The sequence below is a fragment of the Aulonocara stuartgranti genome, assembly GCF_965226115.1.
Source record: "Aulonocara stuartgranti genome assembly, chromosome: 4".
Classification (NCBI taxonomy): domain Eukaryota; kingdom Metazoa; phylum Chordata; class Actinopteri; order Cichliformes; family Cichlidae; genus Aulonocara; species Aulonocara stuartgranti.
The window spans coordinates 5417406-5430354 of NC_138942.1; the positions used below are offsets into that span (position 1 = coordinate 5417406).

Consider the following 12949-nt stretch of genomic DNA (forward strand, 5'->3'; position numbering starts at 1 on the left):
AAACAAAAAACAAAAAACAGGACAAAAAGAAACAACTTTCTTTGGGATTCTGACAACCTAATAATTTGTTAAAACAACACAGTATGAACTGCAAAGGTTATGATAACCAGAGATAAGAAACTTGCACTCTTTTAAATTCCAGCCAAAATATGTAAAAAAAAAAAAAAAAAAAAAGAAAGAAAAAAAGAAAAAAAAAGAAAAAAGAAAAAAAAAAGAAAATCATGAAATTTCAAACTTTTTCCAACAAATGAATAGGAAATCTTGTCAAGATTTCTGCAGGGTTGGAAGGATGATGTCTGGTCTTCCAGCAGTCAGTTTCTGGAGAACTTTCGCCTCATAAGTCCTAAGAACATCCCAGAACATTTATTGGTTTGATGCACACTTCTAACTTGTGTTAATTTTGTTGCCACCATATTTTACTATGATGGTGTATGGTTGGGTTCCATATTGAAGGAGAAAAGTGACTTAAACTCAAGCAGCACCCACTGGGCAGAGCATTGTGTTGTTAAATGAAGTGTATCCTGTAAAAATCTCCCACTTTAATAACACCACCATCACCATATTTCCGTAACAATGCTTTTAAAAATGACGTCAAGAAAACTCCAGCATCTTTACCTTTGTCATACAAATGTTGTTCTAAACACAAATACCTCAAACTAAGATTTTCCCCAAACCTGTGTCCATCTTCTTTCCTTTTCTTTTCTTCCCCTTTGTTGGTATTAGATCCACAGTAGACAATGAGATTAACATCTTACTGATAGGAGTGCCCTGCGTGGCTCAGTGAACAACTCATCATGAGGACAAGAAGAAGAAGCATCAGCAGTTCCCCTGGGAACAATGACAGGAGACAACCCGGAGTGTCTGCAGACTCACAGTGAAAGGAGGAAGGCGAGGCTGGGTTCAAGAAAACACAAAACAGGAATTTCACAGTGTGTGATAGACAAGACACAAACGTAGTACACAGTAAACAGCCTGTGGACTGACTTAATGGTCATTAATGCGATCTGACATTCATCTTAGTCACAATACAAACACAATAGGTTGACAACAGAGACAAAAATTTTTTCATGTTTTCAAGTATTGGATAATTCTAGTGTTGGTGGAAGAACTGAATCTTGTAGATGGCCAAACCTTTTGTCAGGATAATCTTGTTTGTACAGTGTTGTGAAAAGGTATTTGACTCCTTCCTGATTTCATAGTTTTTTGCATATTTGTCTTGGATGTTAAAGATAATGAGACAGATTTAAATATTACGCCAAGATAACCTGAATAGTTCAAAATCGTTTTTCATTTATTAAGGTAAAAAAGCTATCCAAACCTGCCTGGCCCTGTGTGAAACAGTAATTACCCCCTAAAGATAATAACTGATTTTGAAACTTTTAAGACGTGTTTGTGATAACTGGCAATGAGTCTGTCACTTTGCTGTGGAGGAATTCTGGCCCACTTTTCTTTGCAGAATTGTTTTAATTCAGCTACAGATTTGCCCGAACAGCTTTGGTACACCTTGATTCTCAAACTCTCTCAGTGAATGGCTCTGTTGAGATCAATCTACAACTTTTTTACATGGGTTGTACTCTGATATTCTGAACTCTCCAAAATATGATTTTTTTAGGGGTTCCAGGGGGGTGACTCCTGTGATTGTAAAAAGAAGTCACATTCTACATTAGTCGATGGGGAAATAGCCCCAACTCCTCATGGACCAGTGCAGATCTATCTAATGACAACGATAATGATGGTGATTTTAAAGACTTATGGAATCCATAAAGCATGTGTGTGTCTGTCATTACAGCTAAATGAGAGAAACAAACAAAGATGTTCTGAAACTTAAGGCAATTTTTCAAAGATTCAAGTTTTTAATCAAAGCTGATATTAACAATTTGATGTTGAATAAAACAAACATGAAATTGAAGGACCTTCACTGGTAGTTTCTGCTACATACCAAACATATGTACAGGTGCACTTTAATGTACAACAAGAAAATTGCACAACTGAAAAAGATAATAATAAAATAGTATTTTTAATGCACTTTGTCCGGCTGGTGCAATAAGAGCATAAAGTAATGCAATACAGAGGTTGTGCTTATTGCATGTTTCGGTACTGCCCAGGGTTGTGTTGAATGTATCACCTGTTGGAAAATAGACAGCATGTTTTCTTATTTGAGTTATCTGATTTAATCAGGGGTTGTCAAAGTGGCGAAGGTTGGTTGGAGCATTTCCAACATTTCCAACCCAAGCTCAGAGAGGTCTGACATGAATCATAAATGACAGACTTTAATGTGTCTCAAACACAGGCATTCTCATGACATATAACTGACCCACGTGGTTAATCATGAAACATTTGGAAACAATGTCCTGGCATGTTATTGCACACAGTTCATTTGAGTTCCTCACTTTTACAAGGAATTTGGCGATGTTTGTGTTGATCTGTGTGTCCTGGATAGTTGGCTGTCTGGTTAGTCGCTGCAGCTGCTTGCAGAAAAAGACCAGTTCTCTGCACGAGCAGTCGGGCCTTCCTTCACAGCTGCAGGGTTTCGGTACAACGACCAAGGACTCCACCACAGCAAAGCAACTGCTTGTTTCTATTACTGAATTGTTTCTTTTTAATGTGCCACTACACTCCAAACTAGTAACCAGCATGTTCTTATAAACACAACGCTTATATTCAGTTACACTGTCACGATGTGGCTGGCACCACGAAAGTGTTTCATTCTTCTGCAACGCTGCAATTTCTCTTGGTGTCAAAACTCTCTGAGAGCCACTTCCCAGAGTCACTAACTCTTCTCCAATGTAATTTAATGACTTTGTAAAACGATCACAACTTGCCATGGAACAGAAGAAGTCTTTGATTTCTGTGCTGGCGTCCTGAAGGGTAGCACTTCCTTGTCTTATTATTTTCTCATATGAAAAGAAATTCTTGAAAATCTGTAATGAAATTGACTGCGTACCAGAGTACATCTGCAACAGTCTGCTGTTCATGTCTTGAAAAACAAAGACTGAATTGGCCCACAAAAGCCCCCAGTTCCGGACACCTTCTGTAAGATGCGTCAACAAATGGCAGTCGTACGAACAATGCTCGAGTCCATAGAGAGACGGTATCTGTGCTACAAACTGAACCAGACACAACTCTGCACAGTTGAGCTCATCCTGAGTGGCAAAGTGGGAGAGGAGGACGTGAAGGGCACAAGGAAGAAGCATCCAGTGCTTGTAGTACACTGCTGGCAAAACATTCCTCAGTATTACAGGAGAATAGAGGAGAGCAAATGCTCTCCACTCACAAGCTGTCCAATGCATCCTCTCACTGAGGCTCCTGGGACTTCGGCTGATTTCATTTGGTGGCTGGATCTCACACAAGGCTCTGTCCAGGTCGTTTAAATGCTCATCTGTCAAATGGAAGTCCTTGCTGGCATAAAGCGGGTCGAACCACAGATTGACGAACTGACGGACAACGCCCAGACAAAAACAGTGCATGTAATCTGGAACAAAGCCTTTGATGATGTCAAATGACGGCAAAAGAAACAGGAGACTTGGACCTTTAACCCCCATTTGACTCTGGTCATAACTATTTCCCATCACTAACTCAGCAAGTTGCACCGTTTCAGGCATGTGTCTCAGATCACAGCCGTCCATCTGTATCGGGTAAACTCTGGTAAAACCCCTGCCCTTTATAACCATCTCACCTTTGTGGTAGCAAAAACCACAACCAAATTCTTTGTTGAACGGCTCAAAGTTCTGCACCATTGCTCTTGCTATCGCATCACATGTGCATATTTTAACTGTTACCGTGGTGTGATGCTCCGAGCCGATCTCATCTTTCCAACAGAACCCTGCAGCAGACAGTTTCTGAAGCTCGTTAATGAACGGAGTCAAAAAACTCTGAACTTGTGGTTTTCCTTTGCCAAACCATAAAGTGTGCAACAGAACGTTTTTGCAGCGTTCCACATACGGTAGTTCATTGATGGTACACAGGATGGGCCAGATGGAGTATTTTGAGGAGCTGAACACGGACGAGCCATCGCAGTTGAAGGTGAGTGTAATACTGCCGTCTTGTCTTTCACTCTTGTATTCGTTTCCAGTGTGGACATCAGAAAAGGAATCATCCCTCGTGAAATGCTTCCCAAGCTTTGAGTGGACGCGTGCAAGGAGGTTTCTTAGCTGAATTTCGAGCGGCATTACAAGGAAGTAGTAAGCCTTCAAGATCAGATATTTTCTGCTCAAGCTCTGCTGGCACACACTACACTCATTACCGGGATCCACACCAAGGTAGTTTGTACACCTGGGGCAATAAAAGTGAATCTCAGTCTTTCCATTGTAATCAGTCGAATGCTTTTTTAAAAAGCGAAGCGACTTTGGAACACATCCGGGTACCACCAAGTTTAGGAGGTGCAGGAGATCTCTGGATGCTGCTTTTGACAAGCCGTGCTTCACAATGAACGCCAGGAGGAGCAGGAGGAGGGCTCCCATTGTGACTGAGGAACCAGCATATATCTTCTTCTCTTCACAGAAAAACTGCTCCTAGTAACACAGGCCAGAAATATGCTTTAAAAGCTAAATGTAGTAGAAATGAACCAAAATGTCATCATTTCCATATGTAAAAAAATAACAAATGAAAAATACTAACTGTTGGATCTTCTTCTGTAGTTTCATCATCAGATGAAGCAGAGTTGGTCGCTCCTTGGTGCTACAACATAAAAGAGAAAGAGATATAAGCAGGTATATTATACGAAAAACCCTGCTGTTTTGCTCACATTTAAGCTCCTCTTCACCTACACATACAGTCTCCAAAATTAGAGCAAACTCCTAACCTCTAAATCCAAGCTGTGTCGGAGTCTTTGGCACAAATTCAGGTACATTTTCAGTCTGTGTTGAACTCCATCAGGTTTGCTCCTGTATCCAATCATATTTGGGACAAGTATGGGAAGGTTCTCATACTTTCCTGGGATGAGGAAGGTATCCCCTTTGAGAACTTAAGAATATAATCCACATTTCTTGCAGTTGAGGTGGTTCTGTTAGCTTCATGGAGCATGACCTTCAACATGCATTGCAGCAGCCTGTAGCTGAGTCTGAAATGTCCAAGATGAAATTTAGGACTCTAAATCTAAGGCCACGACTCTCTGCTGGAAAATGTTAGAATTCTGCCTTTTGGTTGGGGGAAAGATTGCTAAAGGTGAGGGTATTCAAGAAACTTGGGATCTTATTCACAACTGATCAGAAGGTAGAAAATGGATTCGACTGCTGGACTGGTGAAAAGGTAAGGAAAGGTTGCGAATACAAGTGGCCAAAATGATTTTCCTTCATAGGGTGGCTGACCTAAGCCTCAGAGATAGGATGAGGAGCTTGGAATAGAACCTCTGGTCCTTTGTGTCAAAAAGAGAAAGCTCCAGGAACAAAAACCAAAGCAAATGAAGAAGTGGAAAAAAACTGTCCTTCCTCCAGTGGCCACTTGAGACTGGGTTTAAACCCCCCCCCCCCACACACACACACACACACACACCAGAATAGAGTCAATCCCCACAGATTTCTGGCAAAATGTCCAGAAATTATCATATTTACAGTCTGGTACAAAAAACTGTTTCCCATATCACATCATATTACACCCGTATGGGTGTATGTACATATGGGTGGATACACAGTAATTATTTCTGCATGTGCATATTTACCATTTCATGGTCCGGATCTCCTCCTCTGCTCTCTCCTATTCCAGCTAACAGATGACTGGCCTAAGAGTCAGAAAAGGATGACTGAGGAGCATCTTGATGTCATCATTTTGATATCGTTAATAAACCTACTTATCGTTACTTATTGTTGCTTCACATACCATAGGCTCTTCATCTTCATCAGATGAGTAGGAATCTGTGTTGCCATCACTACAGATGGTGTTTTCTTTCATAATAACCTATTGAGGATTTTAACAAGAAAACAGAACGAAGATGCTAACTGCCCCAAATTTCAATTCAACAAAGCACTTTGGTGGAATCTGATGAGATAGGAGTTTTGGATTGTGGATGTGCAGCCAACAGATTTGCAGCAACTGTGTGATGTTATTACATTCTATAATGAATTAGGGTGGTTCACAAAGTGGCTGGTGATCATATATGAAGTTCTGCAACATCACCTATGTAAAGGTGCAATCTACACTATCTGCTATTTTTTGATCCCTCCCTAAAAGGACTAGAGAGGTCAGCTTGAATGTAACTGCAGTCAAATCTAGATCAGACATGTTAATAATAATGAGATGGTATTTTTCTGTTTTTCCTATGCGGACTATGTCCATTCAGTGTCTCTTTAGATTTTAAAAGGTAAACAGAATGAAAGGTTCTTCTCTTTCCAAACAATGCTTAAACTGAAGGAACTTTACCATTTTATGGTCTGAACTTCCTCCTCTGATATCTGACGGTCCAGCCTGGAAGACAGGAAATGATGAGCTACAAACGTCTCCATGTGACAATTTTAATACTGTATGGTAGCTAACACACCATATTCTCTTCATCTGTTGCTTCAGTATCAGATGAGTAGGAATGTTTAATCTCTACATCCTTGTGGGTGGTGTTAAAGTCTCTCTGGATTTAAAGAGAAATATAGAATGACGTGTTTTATGGGATTACTTTTAAAAATCAGATATTTATTTTATACAAACATTTAAACAATTTTAACAAACACATAAACACTAACGTCTTGTTCTGTAGTCTCGTCATTAGATGAAACAGCAGTAGCCTTTCGCTGCTATAGAGAAAGAGACAGAATATAGATGTGAGCCAGAAGAAAAAAAAACACAAGTATCCTGTCACTCAAGCACACTTTTGCCTTCATGTGCCCAGAGACGTGACAAAATAAATAACCAAAACCTCAGTCAAGCACTAAAATAACTACAGCCATGTAGTAACCTAGAATGAGACATTATGTTCATTTAGAATGTTTCTTAAACAAAAGGTGAACACAGTAGAGTTAGTGGTTATCACAGCTATAGCGATACCCACATGTCATTCAAAGCATCCATCCAATAATACATCGCTTAAAACTTGAATACAATCCAAACCTGTGAGTTGTAAAAACCTTTTACCCCAGTACACTTGTTGTAAATGGGAAATTAACAATGGAGAGCATGGAGTTCCATGGAGATTATCCAAGTGTCAATTTGCAAGGCTAAAAATCAAAACCAAGCACAGAAGTGCCAAAAACTGCAGTTCCTCAAGTGGTCACTTGAAACTGGCTTCAAAAGTGAGTGAAACCCACAGAGTGTCATGTTAAACTGTCCAACTTTAGAAGTAGACATGTTTAGGGCTGTTTGATATAAGGATATATATCGGATGACGATATAAAAACGTCTATCGTTTCATTTTACTCTATCGTTTGTTTCGTGGTGTTGCAAAATAAACTGTTTACGGCAATATTTTTTCACCGTTCTGATGTCACTGTAGTGGCTATATTCATTTCTTAAAGTTCTCTCTTTCTCTAATATTTAATATAACCACACTACAGACGGACAAGCGACTGTTTTTATGCGTTGTCGTTAGCAACAACGACGGTAAAACCATCACGTGTCCGCTTGTTTATTTTCCACATAAACCTTTCAGAATAAAGCTCAAGATCCTGTTGAGACTTTTCAAAATAAACTGAATCACGTGAAAGGGTATGCAGAGTGTTTTACATATGAGGAACAAAAAAGAGCCGCCAGGTGCTAAAAAATAAACCTTAGACTCAAACGTTAGAACAGGCTTTTCCCCGCAGCACACCGTGTAATAAATACTCACAAAGAAAACGGCGGCCGTTACAACTTATGTCTAAAAATATATAGTTTCATGCATCGGTTAAAACACTGGACTCCAGGTACACGACGCCCAGCTAGAAACACTTCACGCAAGTCGAGCTGCCCGAGATTCACAGAATTTACAAAAAATTTAAAATTTTCATGATTTATATCGTTATCGGATGGTAGAGGTCTTTTATCGGGATATGAGATTTTGGTCATATCGCACAGCCCTAGACATGTTCACATCCTGGTACAAAAAACTGTTTTATTAGTGATATCTTCTTTTTACTCTAGCAGGTATTTGGGTGTACTACAGCCATAACGTGTATGAATACTGGTTGCTGATAACTTCATTCAATTCTCCCGTCCAAATGTGGTCTTGCGCTGAAAGGCCAACATGGCTGTGGCCAAAATACCAATAATAAGGCTTCATGGTTCTCCACATACCCACAGATGATATGACCATGGTTAAGTCCATCCTTCATATACAATCTATATGTATAACTCAATCGCCATTTGAGGTACTGCAGCTTTCTGGAAAGGCTTCTTTTTTCCCATGCAATGAGTGCATATATAAAAAGTTGAACATTTAAATTTGGCTGGAAATGTTAGTTCTACTCCTAGCAGTATTAACCTGAAATTTCCAGGCAGACAAAGTGGACTGGACAAAGATACCAGCCTGAATAAGCCTGGAGTCAAATTTAGATCAGATATGTTTTTATTTCATAGTTTCCCCAATAGAGTCTTTGCACATTTTAACCAGACCTCATATTCTCTCCATTAAGGGTTATAATCTCTCTGAACAAGTAAACAAAATTAGAGGGCTCTTTTGTTTTCAAACTTTAAAAATGAAGATGTTTTACCGTTTTAAGGCCTACACCTTGTCCTCTATTATTTGATGGTCCAGCAGACGCACGTCCAGCCTAGATGACAGGAAGGGATGACCTATAAATGTCTTCATATGATCATATTAATATTGTGAAAAAAAACAAAGCAGAAAATGCTTAATTTATTCTGAGCTCACACACCACAGGATCATCATCTGTAGCTTCAGTATCAGATGAGCAGGAATATATAATCTGTGCATCACTGCGGACAGCGGTAGAGTCTCTCTCGCTTTTTAACTGAAAAATAGAATGATATTGTCTTTCTATTTTTCCTCCCAAAGTTCATCAGTCCTTGCATTAATGAATTTTTACCTTTTTAGTGTGTGAATCTCCTCTGTCTTTTGGCTCACTAGGGCCATGACCAACCTAAGAAACAGAAAAAGATGCATCAAGACATATGGTAAACATTAATGTCTGGCTGCACCTCAGATATCAACTTGTCATTGATTTCAGCAGCGTGATTAACATTTCTTTAATTAAACGAAGCCATCATGTGAACAGCCAGACCTTTGGGGGCATCAAACATTAAAAAATAATTTCATACAAATAAAAATGAAATCCTGGGCAATACTGCATCTTTAGAGACTGGAAAAGTAACGTGCCCTCTTTGTTGTTGCATGAAATATGATGTCACCCATGTTATTTAATTTAATTCAATTCAATTTTATTTATATAGCGCCAAATCACCACAACAGTTGCCTCGAGGTGCTCTATAAGAAAAATAATACAAAGAAAACAGAGAAAACCCCAACAACAGGGTCTAAAAGACATGTTGATGGTTTGGAGGAATTATTTACTGAAGTTAGCTCAGAAAGATCAATTGTAGCTGTAGATCATGTTACATCTGTGAGATGATTGAGTAATTTTTTTTCTCTAATGGTTAAAATTTAATTCATGAAGAAGTTCATGAAGTCATTACTAGTTGACGTTAAAGGGACGGTTGGCTCAACAGCGCTCTGACTTTTTGTCAGCCTGGCTACAGCGCTGAAGAGAAGCCCAGGGTGGTTCTTATTTTCTTCAATCAGTGATGAATAATAAGGTGTTCTAGCTTTTCATAAAGCAGCAAACTATTTTTTCAGGTCTTCTACAATAAATCTTCCAGATTAGTGAGACGTCATTTCCTCCAGCTTATGAGTTATCTGCTTTAAAGTCCACGTTTGAGAGTTATACCAGGAAGGCAAGTACTTTCTTTTTCAGTGGAGCTACAGTATCTAAAGTTGTACGCAGTTAAGAAGTACAACTATTAACAAGATAATCGACCTTTGTGGGAGGAGCATTCAGGTACCTGCTCTGCACTGTGTTGGCACAAGGCGTTGAAGAAGATAACAGTGGGTGAATTATATCCTTATACTTAGTTGCAGCACTTGTAGAAAGAAATCGACTGTGATGAAATCTATTCCCCACTACTGTCTGAGAATTCAGACAGAAACTCTGAGTAAGGCCCAGGTGGACAATCGATAACAGCAAATAAAAGTGTTTTTTGAGTTTTTAAGCCAGGGAGGACAAGGCGAAGCATCAGGCTTTCAAATGAATTCAAACTCCGCCTGGGTCCCTGGTTGATTAACAAGCTGGAGTGGAAGAGTTGAGCTTCGAGGATTATTGAGGCACAGGATATCCTGTTCACCTCGTTATTTCTCTGTGTGCATGTGTTTCACAATAACTACTGAAACAATATAGTGCAAGTCCATCCATCCATCTTCTTAGGCTGCAGCGGGGGCAGCAGCCTAAGCAGAGAAGCCAAGACCTCCCTCTCTCCAGCCACCTCCTCAAGCTTATCTGGGGGAACACCAAGGCGTTCCCAGGCCAGCCAAGAGATATAATCTCTCCAGCGTGTCCTGGGTCTGCCCCGGGGCCTCCTCCCGGTGGGGCATGCCCGGAACACCTCATTCAGGAGGCGCTCAGGAGGCATCCTTGTCAGATGCCCGAACCACCTCAGCTGGCTCCTTTCAATGTGGAGGAGCAGCGGCTCTACTCTGAGCCCCTCCCTGGCTGAACTTCTCACCCTATCTCTAAGGGAGAGGCCAGCCACCCATCGGAGGAAGCTCATTTCCGCTGCTTGTATCCGTGATCTCGTTCTTTCGGCCACAGCTCGTGGCCATAGGTGAGGGTAGGGACGTAGATCGACCGGTAAATTGAGAGCTTCGCTTTTACACTCAGCTCCTTCTTCACCACGACGGACCGGTGCAGCGTCCGCATCACTGCGGCCGCAGCACCAATCCGTCTGTCGATCTCCGGCTCCCTTCTCCCATCACTCGGGAACAAGACCCCACGACCCCTTGTGCAAGTCTTTGTGGTTAATTACAGGGGGTGAACTGACAAAAATAAATAACTCAAATTTTGTAGCTAATCTAATTAAAATTCCTTTTTAATCTAAAAGAAATGAACTGAAATGACTTTCAGAATAGTTTATGCCTTTTTAGGGTATAATTATATATTCACACTCTTTAAAAACACATTTGCAAACAACATTCAGAGATATTCCCGCTCTTAGAAAATGTAAATATAAAAAATCCCTCGTGAAATGCTTCCCAACATGTAAGTGTGACAAATCAGAAAGAAGGCTTCCTGATTTGTCACACTTATATGTTTCACATATCAAGGTAATTTTAATATTTCTGACAACCATCAGAAAGGATTACAAAGCCATTTATTAGGCTTTGCGACATCAGTGAACCACAGTGAGAGACATCATCCACAAATGGAGAAACTTTGAACAGTGGTAAACCTTCTCACTGTTCTCTTGTCCTACCAAAATTACTCAAAAAGACTAAAAAGAAACACACACACACACACAAAAGAACAACTTCTAAAGAACTGCAGGCCTCACTTGTCTCACTTAATGCTAGCATTCATGATTCAACAATAAGAAAGAGACGGGGCAAAAAAGGCATCCATGGGAGAGTTCCAAAGAGAAAACCATTCCTGACCAAAAAGGATTCTGTGGACTAATGAGACAGAAGATGAACTTTTTGAAAAGTTTGATTTCCTTTACATCTGGCAACGTGATGGTGATAATGTGATGGTCTGGGGCTACATGGGCAAAAAAAAAAGAAAGAAAAAACAACCTAGTCTAAGTCTGGACTTAATTCCAACTGAGATGCTTTGGCATGGCCTTTAACAGGCCGTTGATGCTCCAAAACCCTCCAGTGTTGCTGAATGAAAACAATTCTGCAAAGAGTGGGCCAAAATTCCTCCACAGTGAAAGACTCATTTCCAGTTATTGCAAATGCTTGGATGCAGTTCTCGCTGCCAAGGGTGGCACAATCATATACCTCCCTTGGTTTAGGGGGCAATTATTTTTCCACACAGGGCCGTGTTTTCCCTCAATAAATGAAATCATCATTTAAAAACTGCACTTTGTTTTTACTCAATTTATCTTTGCCTAATATTCTAATTTGTTTGATGTTCTTAAACGTGTGACAAGTATGCAAATAATAGTAATAATGACTAAAAAAGACATTTTTTTCAGTGTATCTAGCAAATAGTTAAACAAAGCTTCTTTCGGTAGAAATCATTTAATGACAGAAGGTTTTGCGGTTTTTTTGGATACAATGTTACCACATTGAAACATCAGAGTAGGTGAATAGCGCCGATCATTTGTTACAGTGTAATGCAGGAAGACTCCCGGCTACCGTAATCGGATCTTACTTTGACACGTACCTCCCACTTATACACAGCTGGCACCACTGGCCGCTAAATAATAACTTCCATATTTTTTTCTTTCCAGTTGACACCAGTTATCCGAAAGCTGTGAAGCAGCGTTATTTTCATCAGGGTTCAGAGCTAAGAAGCTCATCTGGATGCTGCAGGCGTCTAGTTTTGTACACACGGCTGCTTGATTTGCTGTTTGCAGAGTAATTAAGGGTTACCTCGCTGATCTTTGTCTTTGCAGACGTCTTTGTAGGGCGCCCACTTCTCGGCAGAGTAGCCACAGTACTGAATCGCTTCCATTTATACACAATTTTCCTAACTGTGGAGCGATGAATATCCAAAGTGCGTGCGATTATTTTATAACCTTTTCCAGCTTTGTGCAGATCAACAATTTGCGATCGTAAAGCTTCCGAAAGCTCGTTTTTGCGAGGCATGATTCACGTATTCATTACGGGTTTCAGCTACCAGGAAGCGCTTCCCCCTGCACCGGAAGTGTGAATGGATAGTTTTTTCTTGAAAAAAAAAAAACAACTAAAAAAAGGCAAAAAATGTTTTGTTTTTTTTGGAGGGGAAGGCTTTATAATAACGTAATAATATGTTAAAAACAACAAAGTAAAAACTGTAGCCACTATTATTACAGTCTCTTTGACCTTTCTTCTTGACTG

At 40.0% G+C, this 12949-nt stretch overlaps 1 protein-coding gene across 2 annotated transcripts; it reads right to left on the reverse strand.

The window, feature by feature from the left end:
• Positions 1-1833: 1833 nt before the first annotated feature.
• LOC309704307 (uncharacterized protein) lies at positions 1834-12762 on the reverse strand. Of its 2 annotated transcripts, none has more exons than XM_082529372.1 (11): positions 12503-12762; positions 8946-8999; positions 8775-8870; positions 8610-8669; positions 6669-6719; positions 6473-6556; positions 6355-6399; positions 5815-5892; positions 5657-5716; positions 4618-4677; positions 1834-4511 (listed from the first exon to the last, which is right to left on the reverse strand). In XM_082529372.1, the coding sequence occupies exons 1-11, from the start codon at positions 12716-12718 to the stop codon at positions 2271-2273; spliced, it is 3045 nt and encodes a 1014-aa protein (XP_082385498.1). In that variant the 5' UTR covers positions 12719-12762; the 3' UTR covers positions 1834-2270. The 2 variants fall into 2 exon arrangements, with proteins under 2 accessions (XP_082385498.1, XP_082385499.1); XM_082529373.1 differs by having other exon boundaries at positions 4481-4535.
• Positions 12763-12949: the final 187 nt, after the last annotated feature.